This window comes from Colletotrichum orchidophilum (assembly GCF_001831195.1).
Source record: "Colletotrichum orchidophilum strain IMI 309357 chromosome Unknown Scaffold_64.1, whole genome shotgun sequence".
In the NCBI taxonomy this organism is placed as follows: domain Eukaryota; kingdom Fungi; phylum Ascomycota; class Sordariomycetes; order Glomerellales; family Glomerellaceae; genus Colletotrichum; species Colletotrichum orchidophilum.
Window position 1 is genome coordinate 54,174 of NW_019173020.1, and position 21,253 is coordinate 75,426.

At 37.7% G+C, this 21,253-nt stretch overlaps 8 protein-coding genes across 8 annotated transcripts; 5 read left to right on the forward strand and 3 right to left on the reverse strand.

Moving 5' to 3' along the window:
• Positions 1–3,650: 3,650 nt before the first annotated feature.
• Positions 3,651–3,803, forward strand: CORC01_07798 (uncharacterized protein; the record flags this gene model as incomplete). Its single annotated transcript, XM_022619433.1, has 1 exon — positions 3,651–3,803. A coding segment is annotated over one exon (153 nt), but the record flags the coding sequence as incomplete, so codon positions are not given.
• A 1,449-nt stretch (positions 3,804–5,252) lies between these two features.
• CORC01_07799 (uncharacterized protein) lies at positions 5,253–5,402 on the forward strand (the record flags this gene model as incomplete). The annotated part of the gene is made up of 1 exon (XM_022619434.1): positions 5,253–5,402. A coding segment is annotated over one exon (150 nt), but the record flags the coding sequence as incomplete, so codon positions are not given.
• Positions 5,403–5,855: 453 nt separating this feature from the next.
• Positions 5,856–6,080, forward strand: CORC01_07800 (uncharacterized protein; the record flags this gene model as incomplete). The annotated part of the gene is made up of 1 exon (XM_022619435.1): positions 5,856–6,080. A coding segment is annotated over one exon (225 nt), but the record flags the coding sequence as incomplete, so codon positions are not given.
• Positions 6,081–9,313: 3,233 nt separating this feature from the next.
• CORC01_07801 (uncharacterized protein) lies at positions 9,314–9,805 on the forward strand (the record flags this gene model as incomplete). Its single annotated transcript, XM_022619436.1, has 4 exons — positions 9,314–9,421; positions 9,478–9,492; positions 9,727–9,738; positions 9,797–9,805. The coding sequence occupies 4 exons, from the start codon at positions 9,314–9,316 to the stop codon at positions 9,803–9,805; spliced, it is 144 nt and encodes a 47-aa protein (XP_022473990.1).
• Positions 9,806–10,213: 408 nt separating this feature from the next.
• On the reverse strand, positions 10,214–11,442 carry CORC01_07802 (methyltransferase; the record flags this gene model as incomplete). The annotated part of the gene is made up of 3 exons (XM_022619437.1): positions 10,214–10,249; positions 10,389–10,453; positions 10,572–11,442. The coding sequence occupies 3 exons, from the start codon at positions 11,440–11,442 to the stop codon at positions 10,214–10,216; spliced, it is 972 nt and encodes a 323-aa protein (XP_022473991.1).
• A 1,377-nt stretch (positions 11,443–12,819) lies between these two features.
• On the reverse strand, positions 12,820–14,163 carry CORC01_07803 (methyltransferase; the record flags this gene model as incomplete). Its single annotated transcript, XM_022619438.1, has 3 exons — positions 12,820–13,056; positions 13,116–13,862; positions 13,948–14,163. The coding sequence occupies 3 exons, from the start codon at positions 14,161–14,163 to the stop codon at positions 12,820–12,822; spliced, it is 1,200 nt and encodes a 399-aa protein (XP_022473992.1).
• A 295-nt stretch (positions 14,164–14,458) lies between these two features.
• CORC01_07804 (NmrA-like family protein) lies at positions 14,459–16,253 on the forward strand (the record flags this gene model as incomplete). Its single annotated transcript, XM_022619439.1, has 4 exons — positions 14,459–14,515; positions 14,971–15,705; positions 15,757–16,104; positions 16,176–16,253. 4 exons carry the CDS (start codon positions 14,459–14,461, stop codon positions 16,251–16,253), a joined length of 1,218 nt encoding a protein of 405 aa, XP_022473993.1.
• A 273-nt stretch (positions 16,254–16,526) lies between these two features.
• On the reverse strand, positions 16,527–18,432 carry CORC01_07805 (serine carboxypeptidase; the record flags this gene model as incomplete). The annotated part of the gene is made up of 3 exons (XM_022619440.1): positions 16,527–17,966; positions 18,019–18,194; positions 18,255–18,432. 3 exons carry the CDS (start codon positions 18,430–18,432, stop codon positions 16,527–16,529), a joined length of 1,794 nt encoding a protein of 597 aa, XP_022473994.1.
• Between the last annotated feature and the right edge of the window lie 2,821 nt (positions 18,433–21,253).

Genomic DNA, 21,253 nt, shown 5'->3' on the forward strand with positions numbered 1-21,253 from the left:
ACTATGATTAATTACTAAAGTTTTATTTACCTTACGATTTATAAATAATAGTTTTATTAAAAATTATTTTTATAATAATTATTATTTATAAATATCGTAGCTTTAACTTTTATTAATATAAACTTTATTACGATTAGCTAGCCGTAATATTTTAATTACTTCTATTTAATAAATCGACTTTATAAAAACTTATTAAATAGTACGAACGATATTTATCGAATTTTTTTTTAATAAAAATAAAAAGCTTTAGGTTTTAAACGCTAAGCTAACTTAAACCAAAAGAGATATAAAAATATTTAATATTAAATATAATTTTAATAAAGACGCGGTTTTTAATAAAATAATATATATTTAAATACGCTACGTCATTAATTAAAATATTTAATATAATAAAAAACTAATAGACCTTTTTAATATTATTATTACCTAATTAATAAAAACTTAAATTAAAAACGACCGCGATATTATTAAAATATAAAAAATACTTAACGCTATATTTAAAAAACTTAAAAACGAACGTTAAAAAATTTTAAATTTTACTAATTAAATAAATATACTTTAAAATACCGTTAATATTATTATTACCCTTTTTAATAAAAAACGATAAAAACTTAAACTTAATATACTTATTACTTTTAATAAGACTTTTAGAACCTTAAAAGGATTTTTAATTTAAATTAAAAATTTTTAAAACTTCTATTAAAAAGATTTTAATAATAAAATTAAAAAAGTTATATACGCCGTTAGCTTTTTTAAAAGACGAGTTTTTAAATAATTTAAACCTTTTTAAAAAAAGTATTTTAAAAAAGAAACCCTTAATAAATACTCTATTAAAATATAAGATATTTATTATAACTTTAATAGGTTTAAAAAAGCTTTTAAATCACTTTTTTAAAATTTAAATAAAAAACGATAAGCCGAGCGCGATATATTATAACTCCGATAAATTAAATTAATAAAAAATTATTTAGTTGAGTTTAAACGCTTTAATATTTAACTTAATTTTATTAATAATATTAAGATTTTTATATTTTATTAAGGATTAAAAGATAAGGTTAAGGACGAACTTATTAAAATTAACAAACTAAACGATTTCTTTTAATATATTAAACTTATAATTAAAATCGATAACCGTTTTTATAAAAAAAAAAAAAAAAATAATAATAAGAACTTAACTTAAGACGTAAGTATTAATAATAACTTTAACGTAACTTTAATTAAAAATACCGTTATAACAAGAATAATAACTTTTAATAAATTACTATTTATAAATAATATAATAAACCTATAAACCTTAATATAATAAAATAAAACTAATCCTATTAAAAAAAAAAATTTAAATATTATAATTATAATAAGTTAAGATACATAACTAGAGATTATAAATAGCTTAAACGAATTTAATAACGACCTATTTTTGAAAAATAGATTAATATTACTTTTAAAAAAGTACTTTATAAATTACTTTTTTAAACTATATATTATAACGATAACTGCTTTACTTACCGAAATAATAAAAAATAATTAAGATAGTATTTTAAGAAACTTTTTAATAGAACTTTTATTATAGCGAATAAATAAGAACGTTTTAAAACTATTGAGAATTATAATAAAAAATATATCTAAATATTATCGATAATATATAAAATAATTAGGGTATAACCTATTAGCTTTCTTAAATAAACGTAAACTTTTATAATAATAAAAAATAAATTAAAAAATAAAATAATAATTAAAATTAAAAACGACTTATTTTAATTAAAAAACGAGATCTTAATTTATAAAATACGAATTTTAAATAAATTTATTTATATAATACGATAAGTATTTAATAAAATAATTTAATATTATAAATATCGCTTTTTAATAATAAAAGATTATAACGAAAACTATATTTATATTTTAATTAATTATTATAAAGCCGGCCGATTATTAAAGAAAAAGCGATTAAATATAAAAATAATACTCGCTTTATTTTAATAACGATTTTAAAAACGATTAAAAGCTAAAATAAAAGAAAACTTTTTTTAATTAAAATACGAAATCGATAAAAAAATAGATATTATATATTTAATATATGGACTTTAGATATTAAAAAAACGTTATTATTAACGTATTAAAGAACTAAATAAGGCTTATTATACGGTAAACGTTTATATTCCCCGATATTTAATTATAAAAATAATTTTTATTATTTTATAATAGCGATTATATAAATAGTTCGAAGTAATAATAAAAGACGATATACTTTGTTTAAAATTAAATTTTCTTATATTTAAAAAAAATATTAAGTTAAATAATTTAAGTAAAGAAATTATTGACGATATACTTATAGAATTTAATACCGAGGGATTAAATTATAACCCCTTTTTAGATAATATTAATATATCGGATTACGAATAATTAATAAGCTAATAATTACTTTATAACTTAAACGAACTTTACGACGTCGCTCGATAACGTATTTAATTAAAAATTAATTATAAGATATTATTTAATATTAACGATTTTATTATTAAAAAAAGAAGCCGATTTAAATAAATAATTAAAATAATAAAAATTTATAAGCTTTTAAAGAGAACTAAATTAGTTTATTAAGGATTTAAAAAACTATTTATATAATTAATATATTTTAAATATATAATTTAATATTAAAGTATATAAAAATTATAAATTGTTTTTTAAAAGGAGAGAACCTATTAATAAAAAAATAAACGATATTTACGATATTATTAATGTATTATATTTACTTATTAAAAGATAAAAGTATCCCGATTTAATAATTAATTACGAACGGTTTATAAAGGAAGGACGGGCATTAGCCCTCGAGATATTAAAAAACTAAGTATACTAATTATAAAAAAACAATAAAAAACGGTTAAAATAAATAAGTTTTTATATTTTATAATACTCCCCGATAAGGAATATTTATAATTTAAATTCTAAATAAACGAATACGATATAAATACTATTATTAATAGTAGCGTTTAAAAAAATTTTATTTTATTAAAAACGGTAAATAAATATAAATTATTATAAATATAAAAAACGAACCTATATATTTTATAAATAATAAAAAGAGAATAAATTAATTATAACGACAGATATATTAATTAAGAGATTATATACCTTACGATATATATTAATAATTAATTAAAATAATTAAAATACGATATTATAAAGATCGGAGATACTAATATTATTTTAAAAATCTTATAATTACGAAAATATAATTTATAAATAAATTAAAAAACCGGTTAATTTTATTAGATAAATTTAATTACTAAACGATTTAAAGAAAAAAGTTTAAATAAGTTTTATATAATATTTAATAAACGAAAATAAATTAAATATATCGTTTTTATTAAAATAATAAAACTTATTAAGATATTCGTACCCGGTATAGATAATTAAAGATCGGATTTATTCTAAACTATACTTAAGGAATACCGGATTTATATAAAACTATTCGTTTTAAAAAAAAAAATAAAACTATTAGAATATAATAATTAAAATATAAAAATCGAATTAAAAAAAAAATAAAATTTAAATTTTATTTATTATATTTTATAAATTAACTTGAACGCGACGAACTTAATAAGTATATTAATAATAGACTTAAAAAAGGTTATATTAAACTATTATCTTTTTTAATAAGAGCACTAATCTTCTTTATATTTAAAAAAAATAAAAAAAAGCTTAGACTTATAATCGATTATAAAAAACTTAATAAAATTATTAAAAAAAGTTATTACTTATTACCTTTTATTATAAAACTTAAGGAAATATTATATAAAACTTAATAGTTTACTATAATAGACTTTAAAAAAATATTTAATTAAATTAAAATTAAAAAAAAAGACGAATAGAAAACGGTATTCTAAACTTATAAAAGATTTTATAAATACTTAATTATACTTTTTAAATTTATTAACGCACCTACTATATTTTAAATAATAATTAATTACGTATTTAAGGAATACGCCGATATTTTTATAATCGTTTATTTTAATAATATTTTTATCTTCTCCCCTAATTTTAAAACGTATAAAAAATACGTTTATATAATATTTTAAAAATTTTAAAACGCGAAGCTTTTTATTAAACTTAATAAATACGAATTTTATATATAAAAAATAAATTTCTTTAATTATATAATTACATTAAAATAAATCTATATATAAATATTTAAAATAATAATAATTAAGGATTAGCCTATACTTATTAATATTAAAAACGTATAATTATTTTTAAAATTCGTTAACTTTTATTAACGATTTTTTAAAAACTATATTAATATTATTAGACTTTTTAATAACTTAATAAAAAAAAACATAACTTTTATTTAAGATAAAAAATATAAAAATATTTTTAATAAAGTTAAAAATTTAGTTATTTTAGAATTAATAATTATAATTCCGGACCTAAAAAAACCGTTCAAAATCGAGACCGACGCTTCGGATTTTATTATAAAAACTATTTTAAAATAATAAAACTAATAAAAAGTATTTTATTTTTATATATTTTATTTTAAAACGTTTTATGAAATAAAACTAAATTAATAAATTTATAATAAAAAATTAATAATTATAATTAAAACTTTTAAAAAATAAAAACTATAGTTTTTAAAAACTAAATACGAAGTTATTATTTATATAAATTATAAAAATTTTATAAACTTTATAATAAATAAAAATTTAAATAAATAATAAATTAAATAAAGCGAATTTTTATTAAAATTTAATTTTCGAATTATTTATTAAAAAGGTTTAAAAAATAGTAAAATAAACGCTCTTAATAAACGACTTAATTATAAAATTATAGTCCTTAAAGAAACATAAATAATCTTTAAATACGATAATAAAAATAATTTTATATTTATTATAAAACTCTTTATAATAATTAAAAAAGTTAATATTAACCTGTTTAGAAAAATAACTTTTAAACTTATTATAAAAGTTTATAATACTCGAGCATACGGTTATTAAAGTATTATAAAAATATAAAAACGAATTCGCTAATACTATAATAAATCCGTTATAAAAATAAAAATCGTTAAAATTATTAAAAACTATAATATTTATAAAAAAAATAAAAATAGCCTTTATAAACTTTATAAAGAGTTATAACTACTATTAATATTATTAAAAATATAGCATTTAATCTCTTAAGATTTTATTATTAAACTATTAAAGTCTAAAAAACTACTTATAAATATATAATACGATAGTATTTTAGTTATCGTTAATTAATTTATTAAATTCGCTTATTTTATATTATATAAAAAAATAAGTAATATTAAGGAATTAATATATACCTTTTTTAAAATAATTATTATTAACTATAGTTTACCTAAGGAAATAGTTTTTAATAAAGATAAGCTATTTATCGTTAAGTTTTAAAGATTTTTAATTTCGTAATTTAATATAAATTATAAACTATCGACCTTTTTTTATTTATAAATCGATAGATAAACGGAAAAAATTAATTAAATTCTTAAAATATACCTCCGCTATTATATAAATTATAATTAAAATAATTAAGTATTATTATTATTAATAGCCTAATTTATATATAATAGCGTAGTTAGTAAAAATATAAAAGAATCCCTTTTTTATTTTAATTACGAATTTTAATTAATTATATATAAAAAAGTACGTAAAGGATTATAAGCTATAAAAGCCGTAGTAAACGTAAATAAATTTAAAAAGATTTAAAAAAAAGCCTCTTTAGACCTTAAGTTTATATAATAACGTATAAAAAAATACGCCGATAAATTAAAAATTAATAAACTAATTTTAAAAAAAAGAAATAGCGTATACCTCTTTCGCTATAATATTAAAACAAAACGATTAAATAATAAGTTAAATTATAAAAAATTTAAACTTTTTAAAATTATTAAAAAAGTCTTATTAATTAATTTTAAATTAAAACTCTTAAATACGATACGATATTACTTAGTTTTTTATATTTTATTCTTTATATTAATACCTAAAGGCTTATATATTAAAAATCGTATTATTATTAAACTTAACGAACTAAAATATAAAGTCGAACAAATTATCGACTACCGAATTTAAAAAGAATAATAAAAATATTTTATTAAATAAAAAGACTATAAATATAAAAATAATATATAAGAACCCGTTATAAACTTTTAAACCTCTTAGTAACTCTTTAAAAACTATTAAAAAACGGAATTCGCGGTCTTAAGGACGCGAACTCGTTATTAAGCCCGAAAAAGGACTAATTTATATTATTAAAAACCTATATAAACTATAATTCTTTAATTATTCTACGCTTATATATATTTAATATAGACTCTAAAATATTAAATTTATTTATTTCCTATATCCTTTAAAAAAAAGTCTTAACTTAACGATCTTATATTAACTTCTAAATTTTTTAAATACGAAATAAACGATTAGTAGTAATTATTATTAATAATTAAAAATAAATTAACTCCTCGTAAAATTTTAAAAATTCTTTATTTATTTTCTCTTCCTTTTTATCCTATTCTTTTTATTAAATATTAAATTTTTAAATTATAATTATTAATAATTACGAATATAATAAAAAATAAAAAATTAGCTTATGAGTCGATATTATTAATACCTTATTATAAAACTTTTTTACTTTTATATAAATCCGATAATAAAAAGACCTTTTATTAAACCGATACGTAATTTTAATACGAAAATAATAAATATAAAATATATCGGTATTAACCGAACGAGTTTTAATAAATTTTAAAAATATTAAACACTTATAATCTTTTTTTTTTATTTTTTTAAATTTTATTTTAACGTTTAAATTTTTTATGCGACTTAATATAGTATTAATATTATAAAAAATAATAAATTAATAATTTAATAAGCCTTAATTTAAGTTATAGATATTTACTTATAAGTCTATAGGATTAGACTTTTAAAAAGGAGACTTAATATTATAATTTAATATATATAATAAATTAAAAACCTACCCCGCTACTTTACGATAGCTATTTTGTTATATATATAATTAAATAATAAAAATATATATATTATTTTAACAGATCGAAAAAATTATAAAGAAGTTATGTAATAATAAAAAAGACCGACAGACGATAAACGGTTTTTAAATATAAACTAATAAAATAAAAATCGGTTTATTTTTAAAAGACCGACTTTACGATATTAGTCTTAAATATAAAAAAACTATTTAATAATATATAAGACTTATATATAATATAAACTTAAGCTAAGCTTACGTTTATAATTTTTATAGTTTTTTTAATAATTAACTTTATATTAAATCTTACGATTATTTTTAATTATTTTTATTAAAAACTTATTTAATAAAATTATGATTAATTATCGAAGCCTTATTTACCTTACGACTTATAGATAATAGTTTTATTAAAAACTATTTTTATAACGATTATTATTTACGAGTATCGCAGCCCCGACTTTTGTTAACATAAACCTCATTACGATTAGCTGGCCGTAACAATGCTTGCGGTTTACCAAAATAGCTATAAGGCTGAAGGAAGAGGATTTTGAATACGAATCTAGTGACATAACCCCCGATGAGTACCACAAGCGCACCTGGAATGACGTAGAGGACCTAGAACAGCGCGTTCCGCAACAGCGCGCCTGTTTGACAACTCTTTACAACTTTATTTGGGATGGACAAAGCCCATAGACGATAGATTAATCCGTGAATAGGGTCACTTTGTTGACTTTAACATTCTACGAGTTCTCAAGCTGCCGGATACAATGCGGCCGAAGGGTCTCAAACTGCTTGCCAGCCAATGTATAATAGTCGACGTGAACGAAGCGTAAAAGACAGAGAGTTAGATGGTGAGCAGCGGAAACCTGAGTGAGAGGATGAGAGATACCTAGAAGCCAGTCGCGGGTAGCCAACAGGGGAACGTATTTGACAAATGATCGAATCTGCCCTCCTACATCCATGCACCATAATGGTTCAAAGTACATTATTCCCTCCAAATACCTAAGGTAGGTGGTAAAGTAGTATATCATACCTGTAGAAAACGAGAAGCGCGTATAAAAGCAACTAAGTAGCTCAAAATAACCCGTCACCTAATGAAGTGTAACTTCATAAGGAAGGCAATGAACTCGTTGTGCGAGGATTTGACCTTTTTCTCCGGTCTTCTGGACGAAATTTTGTCCCTCTATGGCTAAATTCCGATGTTGCCGAGATGTTCGCTAGACTTCCACAGAGACCTGAGTCGTATGCATGAAGTACGCGTAGGCTTCGTAACCCCCAGCTCTTATGGAGAGCCCAGGCCACCCCAACGACCCAAAAGATAACTGCATATAAACTTACATGGCCCACCATGTATTTGTGACAGGGCGATGATACCCCGGATCATTGGTCGGAGCAGGACTTTGGCTTCTCCTACTTTGAACACCCCAAGGTGTTGTCAGGTGTCGACTTCGTCATTGGCTGAAAATGTCATCACGCGACTCGTGACTTAGACTCGGATTCCGGCACCAAATGAGATCCTCCGCGACTCATCGCAGCCTCTCAAGTTATATTACCGTCCTGAGCATTGCTGCAGTTCATGCCGTGGCTCCGTGACTGAAAATTTGGAACAGATTCATCGAAGACCTCCACCAAGGGAGATGAGATCATTCACGGCCCCAATCGGCATCCAGTTGCCGGTCTTTTACGAGCATCAAAAGACCTGCCTATCATAGCCCTTTACGTCGACGAGCATGGCGCGAGCCATCCGTGGGAGCCGTACGCCGACCCACGTTGGAGTTGTGGCCGGGTCACTCCGCTATCCTCGTGCCACGTAGACCGTTGGGGAATGGGTGCCAAGATGAGAGAGGCTTTGTTAATTTCCTACATAATCGAATGCCCGAAAGTGTCTAGTCTCCAGTCCTGAGGGATCTCTACGTTCAGTAGACTCTCTAATGAGTGCTGTCTGGCCGTTGGTCAAATATTTACGAGCAAATGTCGTGGCATCTCGCGAGTAAGTGACGGCCAATTTTAATCACCTGTTCTTGTTGATATTGTCAAGTGCGCAAATCGTAACTCCATTTGGTGTTGCGCATGGGGCAGTCGATACCGGGCATGAGTAGTGACCTAAATTGTGATGAACTTGTTAATATAATCTCGTTGATTAAATGAGAGTAGGATAAAACTCTCCTGTCTCATTGATTGTTAAAATGGATTCAAAATTTAGTTTACTGAGCAATAAGATGTATTTCTTGGATCACAAATCCAGTATTTATTATCTTTCCTACAGCCCACACTACAACGACCTGGTCAGGATTTCGATCTCCAGGCTTCGTTGAATCACAGAATGAAGTACTTTACCGCCGTCGTTGTGGCTCTTGCCACCCCCTCTAACGCTGCCTTCTGCAACTACGGATGGGGCAAGCCGGCAGGAACAACGTGCCCTGGTCTCTATGTAAGTTCGAGATCGCCAAGTCCTCGATCCTCAGAAGACCTGCTAATGACTTGCAGCCAAACACATACTGCGTAAGGTTTCTGAAGTCTTGACCCTGTCTTCCATTGACCATGTCCACACAGTGCATAGAGGGCGAGAACATACAGAAGTCGGAAACTTTTCCTATTTACCGAACATGTTCGTATCCTGGTAACGATAATTCACAAGCGGTCCTTCAACCGTGCCTTTCAGATAAAAAAGATCAAGGAGTAAGTTATTATGTCTTTAACCTTGCGATGAACTCGAAGCTGATGAGTGTGTTCTAGTACGTTGAATGTGTAAGTCTTCGGGTCGCCCGCCGCCGCTTTGAAGCTGGTTGCATTCTTACGCATTTAGTGTCCTTAAACCACTTTTTCCAAAAAAACAAAATGACGATGGAAGAGGTAGCTACGTAAAGCTTCTCGATATTCAACTGTCCCCGCCTATGTCGAATAGTGTCTCGGAGGATTAGCGATATTGGCTAGGGCAGCAAGCAAGACTCTCAGGTTCACGAGAGTTCTTACTTGCCTCTCTGCTCAGAGCAGAAGGTTGAAATATTTTTGATATATTTTTGTTTCGAGTCTGAGCAGTGAGGGTTGGGATAAATGCTGTTACACGACAGGAGATGTTAACGTAATGTACCTATGTACGTTGATAAATATGCTTTAATAGAATTTAATGCTTGAATGATACAGTCAAGGAACAAGTTCAGCTCAGAGAGCGTGGGAAACTGTTATTTGGTGTGAATCGTTGGGGGCGTATGCAACTGCTCGGCTATAATGGCTTTTGACCGTATACGACATGGCTACGCTATACATTAGCATAAGCTTATGGAACGCGGTTCGTTCTACACTCACATTGGCCAGTATGCATGAATTGCAGTATTATTCAAATCGTTTCGCACTTCCGCAAGGAAAGCATCCACACTCTCTCTTGACCATCCTAGAACGCGGGTGAATAGCCCAACACTCAGGCCCTCCAGCCCCATCATCACATTCTCGTGATTCCATGTACCTGATCGTATCGTTAGCGCCAAGACGTCTGTTCAAGTCCCAGATCTAAACGGAAACCTGATGCAAAGCAATGGCATGTTTTCCGCATGTGTAGAAAGAGTAAAATACAATTCACTTACCAAGTTCCTTGTGCCTAGGATGTTTTGCCCATCTGTTTGTCGGCCACTTGAAGATGATCTCCTTGACATTTACAAACCCTGCTTCTCGTAGTTGTCGCTTGTAATGCGTTGCCGCTCCAAACGGTGTTCCTAGCTCCCCTGTCCCTTGGAATAGGAACTGATTCCATTGGTACAGCGACGACTCCTTCGTCAACGTGCCGTCGTCAGACATGGCTTGCGCTCCATCGGCGACTTCGAACCAGCCTCCCGGGTTCAGATTCGCAAATGACTGCCGAAACAATTTGGAAAAGTCCCTGATGCCGCCCGTGTTCATCCGGCTGTAAATAAAATCAAACTTTTGCGAAAACGACCAGGGTTCGTACTCAATGTCGTCAATCTGGAAATAGACATTGGGCGGCACGTACGACGGTTGCACAGGGCTCAAGTCTACGCCAATGATGGTCGATCCCGGGTTCTCATCCGCAAAGTCAATAGACCAGATTCCCGTACCCGTACCGACGTCCAGAACCCGCTGCGGCGGCCTGTCCTTGCTCAGCGGGGATAAGTGCAGCTTGTCGCCTAGGGTGAGGAGGAACAGGTTATGCTGAAGGTCTAGGCGATCGAGTTCGAGGTCGTCGTTGGGGAAGAGATAGGCGCCGTCCTTGTAGGCGTGATAAGTGCGGCCATTCTCCTCTCGGTAGCGGAGTATGCTGCTGCGCAGGGACATTGTGGAGGGTTGCACCTCGGCCCCTAGGGCCGAGTCGAGGTCCGAATCCTCGCCGTCGGACTCGAGTTCGCTTTCCTCATCGACGGATGTGGTGACGGAGACGTCGTCGGGTATGTGATCTGCCTCGATGGAAGCTGAGGGGTGAGGTGCCGCTGGGGCCGACATGTCTGGTGGGCAGCACAAGAGACAATCAACAGATGGAAAAATCCGAGATTGGCGGTGTCTGTTTCTATTCAGATGAATGCAACCAAAGAGTAAGAGCTGAAGTTACAAGGAGATCTTTGAGCCTTCAGCGTCTATCATGGCGACACTCTCTTTTTTTCTTACGCCTTGAGATTAAATGGCCTTCGCAACAGAGGGTGGGAAACCCGATGGAAAGGCGGAAATCGTGGAGACTTCGGAGGGATGTTCGTTCCTGTGGCCCAACGGCGAATCAATACGCTTTTGATATCTGACGGAAGAACTTGCACCAACAACGAGAGAGAGGGTGCGTGTGCGGGATTTTAATTGGCCATTAAGCATCCCTGGCAGGCAAACAGCAATCCTGCATTAGAAAAGAGGGGTCTCGCCCAAGCCGGACGACTCAAGGTTCCTGATTCTTTTGCGTTGGTTCTAGGTGTACGAATCGATTCCTGATTTCCTGCGCGTTTGACCGGTGTCGAGCGAGACCTGAACTGAGAAAGAGCATCCATTTGCGTTGGACGCCATAGAGGGACTGTTGAAGCATTGTCGAATGATGCCGAGCGCTATAGTTACCCACTTCGGGTAAGGTCATTCTGCGGGAGGACGGCGTAAAAGGCGATTTGGGACAATATGATATTACCCCTCTTTTCGTGCATCAGGGATTTATGAGGAAATTCGCTCACAGATCCGACCATCTGGTAGGTTGGAGAAGTAGATGCTTCTGTCAGAGAAACATTGACCGGGTTTCCGGGCGCTCGCTTAAGTGGGCCATGATTCCGATCTACCATGCAGATTATTGATCTGATGGTGGCAGCCTGGTTCGTGGTACCATCAATTTCATAGGCCCATAGTGTCGTGGACTTAGGAGAAGAGAGCAAAGGAATATAAAGCTCTTGAAAATAGTCTCTCATCCGCCAAATAAGTACTAAATAAGTACCTAGTCAATGGTCACAGTTATGAGTGTCCACTGAGAATTGTCATATTAATGACATCAAATGTATCCAACGTTTCTTCTCGTATCTGACCACTTTGGTAGCTTTTCAACTCGATAAGAGTCAAGGGTTCCTCAATGAAACTCCTTGATATTTGTTGAATACGATGTTCATTCAAGAAGAACGCCAGTCCGTGGAAAAGAGATTCAAAATTCAAAGCATAACAGATGATGAAGGCTCAACTTTGAGTAAGGAGATCACTGTGACTGATTCTGTTGCAGGAAAGGCTTTTGATCAATATTCAAGAATGAGCTACAAGTCGCTAGCTGATGGTCTTCGCCACAAAAGTCAGCCCAACTCCTCAAACGGCCTATTAGTGCTGTAGGAAGAAAGGTATTGATGACGCCACAACGTTCATCAGTCACAGTCATGCTAACGGTTTTCGTCCCGTGACAAATCGATAGCTCGTAATGAGCCTGTAGTCCTTGCTGCGGAACTCTCGCTTGACACCCTCCATCAGCACTCTCGCCTGGTCATGAGAGTAGTTCAACACTCTAGTGAACAGGGCCGGAGTGTGAGAGTCGACAGACATTTGCATGTGAACCAGTTCGCAGCGACCGAGCTCCTTCAATGCTGGATCTTTCGCCCACGGACCGATGGGTATCTGATAGCAATGTTAGCCCATCTTTTGGTGGCAAACATCTCACCAGTCGAGAAACCTACCCTGTAGACGAGTTCCTGAACATCCTCAAACCCAGCGTCGATCATCCATTGTTTGTGGTGCCTTGCAACGTTGATCTGCTTCCCATACATCTTGCTCGCCTCGTCCAGCTTGTTGACCCATTCTTTCGTCCAGGCCGCTCTCTCATAGCTGTCGTCGTCACTGAAGATCCATGCATCATATTCTTGCATTTCAACCCATCCACCCGGCTTCAGACCGCCCATGACTCGGCTGTAGAACCTGGCCCAGTCGGAGGACGTCCCGCTCAGCGCACGGCCGTGAATGTAGTCGAAATGCTCCTCCTCGCGGTATGTCCACTCATCCTCGTAATCGTCGACATGAAACTTGCAATTCGTAGGGACCCATTCTGGCTGAATGGGTGAGAGGTCGACACCGTAGACGTCCGCTGTGGGAAACTCGTCTGCCATTTCAATGGCCCAGATTCCGGTCCCCGTGCCGAGGTCGAGGATCCTCATACCAGATGCCGCCGGATCCTCTGGGGTGGGGAGCGGGGCGGTGTAGAGCTGGCCACCGAGAAGGAGACGCCAGATGTGGTGTTGCAAGTCGAGGCGTTCTTGCTCTTGGTCGTCGTTGGGTAGGACGTATTGTCCTTCGCGGTAGGCGTGGTATCTCCGACCGTTCTCGTACTGGTAGTGGAAGATGGAGGATGCTATGGAGGCTGTGTAAGTGCTACCAGCATCGGAGCCGTAGGCCGAGTCATGGTCTTCGGCGGGGCGTGCAACCTCAGTCTGTATTTCAGGGGGAAGCAAAGTAAATGTCAGTGCACATAACCCTGCCTTACGATGGAGAGGGAGCAGGCGATCATGGTCTTACATCGTCGACCTGAAGCGGCGTCAAGGTCTGGTCCGCCGCCGGGTTAAGTAAGTACTGGATGCTCGTCGGGGCCACGGCACGCGGAGGCGTTGTCGCTCCGGTCGTGCTACTCAGAGGAGTCGGTGTTTCGGCTGGGCCGGCACTAGGGGGGCTCCCGGTGGCCGGTCCCGAGTCCGCGGTACTGGAACCGCCGGTAGTTGACGGACGCGACGTCATCGGGAGAGGAGCGGGGGATCGGCAGGGCCGTCTGCCGTCAGCCGTCGTTTTCGGTGGAATGAAAACCGAAATTTGAAACCCACGGTTTCGCGTTCCCCTCTCAGTTTCGTTCTGTTGGAGATACGACAGCAGAGAAGAGGAACAAAGTTGAAGCCCTCTTGGAATGGAGAAGCGGTAAAGTAAAATGTCACCCCACGGTGGGAAACGATGGATGAATGCGGATCACCCGGGAACCCAGCTGAAGGACAGTTCTGGGAAAAGCCTTGCACATAAAGCCCCCTCCATCATCACGCCAATGAGCCGCCAGGTTCGTCCCCTATTCCGCTTCGAGTGTTACGTCCGTGCCGCCCCCGTACGTTACGACCCCTTCCTCTCAGCGGCCAAACCCACCAGGGTATCCGCTCCCGATCGCTATCGCCATCTTCGGTAAGGGCTGTGAGCACGTTGTGAGCTTCATGTTACGAGTATGAGCCAATCACTGATGAGTTCTGCTCGGCAAGGGATCCCCCCTCATATCAACGTTCAGATATCATCTTATGTATCCGTACATCGCTTAAGTATGAGACTGACTTAGTGACATTGACTTAGTCTCCCTTAGTGACACTTATCTACACTAGTGTCTGCCCAAGCCGAGGGGAAGCGGCATGTTTCTGGCCTGTCACGAAAGCGGCGGGGAAGAGGCCGCAGTGGAGGGGTCAACGATTTTCTTTTGAAGCTTTTTGAAGCCGAGTTTGTCCCGTTCGGAACCCACGATCCCAACACCCTCAGAAAGACATTCACGAACTTCCCAACGAACTCATCTCATAGTCAGTAGCGGGAGGCTTTTGTGATTTAATTATTACCGGCAAACCCCTCAACTCAAAAGCCACTTCCCTTATCATCACGTCACTCTCCTGCCGCTCAACTCACCGCCTCTTATTCTCCCGCCACAGACTACCGCGCACGATTATGGCCCAAAAGCTCATCGTCGTCGTCGGCGCCACGGGCAACCAAGGTGGCTCCGTTGCCCGCCGCTTTCTGGCCGCAGGTTACCGCGTCCGCGCCCTCACCCGCGACACCTCGACTGCGTCCGCTACTGCCCTGGCCGCCCTCGGCTCCGACGTGGAGCTGGTGAGCGCGGACCTCGAAGACGTCACCTCCATGGAAGAAGCATTCCGCGGTGCTAATGTCATCTTCAGCGTCACAAATTACTGGGAACCCTTCTTTCGTCCAGATTGTCGCGCAAAGGCACAGGAGCAGGGCATATCTTGCCGGAAGTTTGCATACGATGTCGAGTTGCGCCAGGGACGGAATATTGTCGACGCTGCGGCCAAGACCGTGGACACGCTCGATGAGAACGGATTTTTGGTTTCGACTCTGAGTCATGCCGAGAGATGCAGTGCTGGGCGGTTCAAGGAGCTGTATCACTTTGATTCCAAGGCCGAGGTCTTTCCTGGCTACGTAAATACGAAGTATCCCGAGCTTGCGGCGAAGATGTCGTGCATTCATACCGGATACTTTTACACCAGCTACAATATTCTACCCAACTCTTATTTTGGAAAGGTGAGTGCTTACCGTTTATCTTTGCAACGATTAATTCTCAAGCGACAACAGAACCCCGACGGCACATTTACCATGGCTTTTACTACCTCCCCGGACAAGCCCGTTCCGCACTTCTCACCCGTCGACGATATGGGCAACTTCACCTACGCCGTTTCTCAGATGCCTCAAGGCAAGGCTTATATGGCCGAAGGAACAACTGCCACTTGGCCCCAGTTCCTCGAGACATGGGCAAAGGTAAACGGAGTTCAAGCCAGCTATAAGCAGATCACACCGGAAGAGATGATTGAGGCGACTGGAGAGCACGACACCGGCATCGAAGTCGCGTACATGTTTTCATATTCCTCAGATCCGGGCTACGATGGCGGTATGGATCTGCTTACCGCAGTTGATCTCAGAAAGGTGAGAACCCAAATCCGTAAACGACCTGACGTTTTGGTTTCAGAACGTAGAGTTGACTTTAAGTTAAATAGGCCGGTGTCGATTGCCCAATGACGACTTGGGAAGAATGGTCGAAGAAGAATGACTGGTCATCTGTCCTGAACAAATGATGAGCGATTTGATGGGTTTTTGACGAGGATGAACTAGACCTAGAATTCAATTGAGCAATCTGACCTTTACAGCCTATCATCCTTCAGGGTTTTGATTTTAACCAGCTTGAATTCTCCTCAGCGGTCCGGAATTGAACAGTTCAAGTTTTGGTGAACACCGTGTGGTATTCGGTGAGCTCAAAATTTTGTCATTTTGGATTTACAGATTCAGAGTTCAATCTTTTCAAAGTTGTTCTTTTTCTTTGAGTCCTAAAAACACCAGCAACCCAAATATCAGAACTCCATGTATACCGCTACAGCGGCCGCCAGAATCATGGCAAACATCGCTTGACCCCCCGCTGCAGAAACCTCTATCCCTCGGCTCTTCACCGGTTGAGCACCCGAAAGTATGCCCCTCCCAGGTTCCATGGATTCCGGAAACATCAAAACAGTGCCGTTGCCAGCATCGCCCACAGACGCGGTTGTGTTCGGATCAATGGTGAAAGAGGTGTTTGTCGACTCGAACCCTTCTCTTCTCCCCACCAGCACTTCGACGCTGCGGAACGCCACGGCCGGCGCATCCTGCGCCAGAAAGTGGCCTGCCGTGGAAACCGCGAGGTACGTCAGTCCTCTCTCTGAGTGCACCGTGCCCATTACACCAGCGCCGGCGAGCGTCTCCGGGTTGCCGTTGAGGTGATATGGCACATAAAGCGGTGAGATCGGCTTCTTTTGAAAACCCATTTGCCCTCCCCAGGTCAAGTTCTGAATCGTGAGCAGCGTGCCGTCGTCAATCAGCACGAAGTCCTTGGTGCCGTGAGCGAGAATCACATTTCGCGTCTTGTCAATAACGTTTGGCAAGACTGGCTGACTTCCAGGCCCCTCGTCGATGGAGTTGTCGGTCGCGTTGAAGAACACAGGCGTCTCCGTGCAGAAGACCCATTCCTTGTCTAGGGGGGCGTTGATAGCTCTCTTGACGTCTTCGCGGTTGAAGTAAACTGGTCCAGCCCCCTTTGGCCTGTAGTTTGAGCCATCGCTAAACCCGAGAGGGTCATACTTCAGCGGGCAGAGGTTCGTAACGGAGTAAACGCTGAAGCAAGGAGTGATTTCCGTCGCAGCTTTTATAATCATGGTCCAGGTATCGCATTCTGTCTTCACATTGCCGTCCCCATCCATACCCGGCATGATCGCTGGTTGCAGGCCGGCAGGTGGATAGACGAGCCATTTGCGCATGTAATCCGCATACCCACACTTCTCATTTGCTTCTTTCAGCGTCTGCCGGAACGAGTCGTTGAAGGCAAAGACATGCTCCCATCGATCCACGAAAGAGACCGCGGGGATCTCTTCGCCGATACTATCGACCGAGTACGTCCCGTCAAAGATTTGCATACCAGCAATGTTGAAGTAGTCCTTGTCGTTGCTGTCGACCATGGCACTCGCGATGTAGGGGCAATACATGCCGCTGTATGAGGAGCCCGTCACGTAAACCTTGTACCCCTGCATGGCAAAGGTGTCGACAAAGTTGCGCCAGAAGCTGAGGAACTGGCGGGCGACGTCGAACTCGTCCTTAGCGTTGGGGGTGCCCTGCGAGAAGCCCGTGCCGACGGGCTGGTCTACCCAGACGACGTTTGTGATTCGATGCCAGCTCCATTTGTTGCGTATGGGCCTGAACATCCCCGGCTGCCAGAGCATCGGGCCGTTTTCCGAGAGGAGTTCTCCAGTGGAAGAGCACCCAGGCTGATATACGAGTTAGCTCTGTTCAGCGTCGGATACAATTGCTTTGACTAACGCCGCCAGTTAACCAGATCATGATTTCCTTGTCGGCGGCCTGGCTCTCGGACGGGAAGAACCAGAAGTACAGCTTCCCGGCCGTGTCATTGTTTTTGTCAATGTTGAGTAATCCCGCATAGGACTCGCCAACGTCAAAGTTGACTTCGGGAATCTTTGTCCCATCGACAACGAATTCTGCCGTTGACGTGATTAGAAAGCTGATTGATCTTGGTCATGAATTTTGAGAAAACGCACTTCGAGTCTTGTTTGTCAGGAACTTTGGTTCTCCTTGCGCCTTGTTCACGACATATTGTTGATTATCGGCCTTCGCATTTGAGAATTGACGCTGGTCCAGCGATGGTTTGTACTGTTTCAAGTTCAAGGTTGCAGAGACGGCCACGGGAAGCAGCAAGGCCGCCTGGAGCCAACGCATGTTGGCAAGATACCGAGAGCCTAGTCGTGGAAATTGGGGGTCGTCGATACCCTTCTTGCCTTGTTGCTGATGATTACAGCATCCCCCTCACCAGGTCCAAGAACCGCAAGAAAGCTGGGGAAATGAGGCGGCTCTGCACCGGCCTTTAAGCAGGAAAAGAAGAGGTGCCACCAATTAAGCATTCCTCGGAAAGGCGCGATGCGTGTTTCAAGATGGGCCCTGTTGGAGGGGATTAAGCTCGGACGCTGATCCCCATGAAGGGAAATGCACATCAGTGTCACCTCAACTCGGTTTCGCCTGAGCTTATTTTACTTGGCTTCGGGCCGCTAGGTTTAGGGGGGGCCAGTTCGAATTTGGTAAAAAAGCGGAGGAGTCTAACTTTGGAGGCTTTCCAGTGTCGGGAGACCCTTGATTTATGACCGGTGAGTCAAAGGGACCAGATGGTCATCTCTGCTGCAAGGTACAAATATGAGGCACACACAGATTAGCTTCTTTTGTCATCAAACCTGGACTGTTTCGGTAGACGGTAGATGCCGATTTTGTCCAATGTTGATAAACATATCCCAAATCGAGATGTTTTGACTTGAGTACAAGCTGATCTTTAGACTCTTTCTCGGAAACGGGATTAGTCGAATCGATCGAAATGGAAGTCCAATTCGACTGCTGAGTCAGTGGATCCCATTGGGCCCATCTCGGTGGTCTATATCGAGTAAGGACTGAGATCAAGCACCTAGCCTCAACCTCTCTCTTCTGCCTAACGCAGATATCAATACTATTATCAATTGACCCTTTGTCACCCTTTTAACCGCACAATTTACTTTACCTACGATACGATACAAGCAAAATCGTACACCATCCAATAAAGTAAGAATTTTTGAATGTGAAATTTGAGATCACTCGAATTCTGCAGATCCTACCAGAGCATTTGATCCTGGATTCTCCCGTCAGAAACTGAACACCTCATCAACATCCTACGTACATCTTTCGGCTTTGTCACATTTTTTCGATGACGGAGAGTTTACAAGTCGTCACAGTTTGGTGTCTCATTTATTTGTCGTCGGCTTTTTCTGGACGGTCATGCTCCTTACAAGTTTGCCATTGTCTTTCTATAAGCATTTCCAGTGTTCACTCTGCTACAATTTAGCTCGATGAACGAATGGTTTTCATGATTAGGTTCGAATCGAAAGTGCTTGCAATGACGTGTCATAGGCATCGGCCTCAGATCATCTGAAAAGCCTGATACTTATAACCATTTCAAACCAACCAGAGATAGCCGATGTCTTATTGGGATTTTTATCAACACGCTAGGACGCCAAAGTCTATGGATCATTTGATACATCAGAGACAGAAATCCGCGTGCAGCAGGAAGCATAGAGTTCCACGACTTCAGAATCATTGAAAGGAGTAACAGATGTGATCTTTCGAATGCTTTCATTGATTGGTTGGCGAAAAATTGTACTTTCATGACAAAACATGGCAGATTACCAGAACGAACTCCCGATGCTTTGGTTGTGTTTTGATTCTCTGGCTCAATCCAAGACCTCAGCATCTTTGTTCCGTCGTAGTCATGATGAAGAAGATATCTTAGATTTCTGTCTTCCAGCACATCGCAAGCTCCCCTATGGACTCTCTGGAACCTCGCTTTCGCACACAACTGCCAGATCTAGTCAGTCTGAGATTGTCTCCACGGCAATAGCTTGGAATTCTCCTGAGCAAAAAGACGTGGCGTACCTGGTCGAAGTAGAAGTAAACATGGCATTGGCTGTATTCCATTTGGGTGTCGGATGTCTTACCACAAGCGCGGCAGGTCTTGAGGTTGGGATCGTTGACGTTACCTTGGCCAGTGTAGGAGATCCTGGTTGACGCGAATGAGCTCGGTAAGACTGACTGGTAATACCTGAAGGGAGCACCGTACTAGCGATAGAATTCTTTTCGAGGAAGCTGCGAAGCATGCGATTTGTGGTTTGCGTAATAGGGACTTTTGTGTTACTATTAGACTTACACGATAGCCACTTCTTTGGTTAATATCAATGCGTTCCATGTAGTGGTACTTGACATTCTCTTCGAATTCTGCGGTCATATGGTGAACAGAATACAAGATGGCGATGGTATGACCGACCTTGAAGGGGATGTCAACGTGGTTGTTAACAGGGCCGTTGAGGAAGATCCGAAACTCGTGGCCCTCATTGTCTCAGACTATGAGCTGAGGTTTTTCCTTTGTGATTAAGACTTTCTGGATCTCGGCCAGCATACACCAGTGGTTGCGTGTGTCCTGACGGCGCATACATAGCTCTTGGAGGCCAGGAAAGGCGCGCTTCCCCTTGAAGTGAGCAATTATGGACATTTCGTTGTAGATGGTGTGCTGTTCTGAGTACTAGGTAGATTTTGGACCACGTTTTTGGAATGGCAAGTGTTTAGTGAGGATAGCAAAAGGTTAGGCAAGATCAGGTAATGTAGACAAACGAGATACTCTCAATAGAGAGCTTGACGGACTATTTACATGGACAGACCCATCATGAGCATTCATTTGTCCTGGCGGCCTGAATTTATGTTGTCAGCATAAATTCGGCGAGAAAGCCAACACACGAGCGCGTTTGATGTGGAAATCTGAAAATTAAAGAAACTAAGTTTTGCGACCCTGGTTTTCCTTGCTTCATGTATTAGGTTCAATCAATTCAAGGGAAAAATGGTTACACGCTATTTGAGACTTTGCACCTCAGCAGAAATGGGCGTATGGTTATTTGAGGCCGTCTCTGAACTCTGCCTGTGGAGTTTCTCTTAGACAAGATGCAGCTTAGCTTCTGGACCAGCGCTGTAGCTT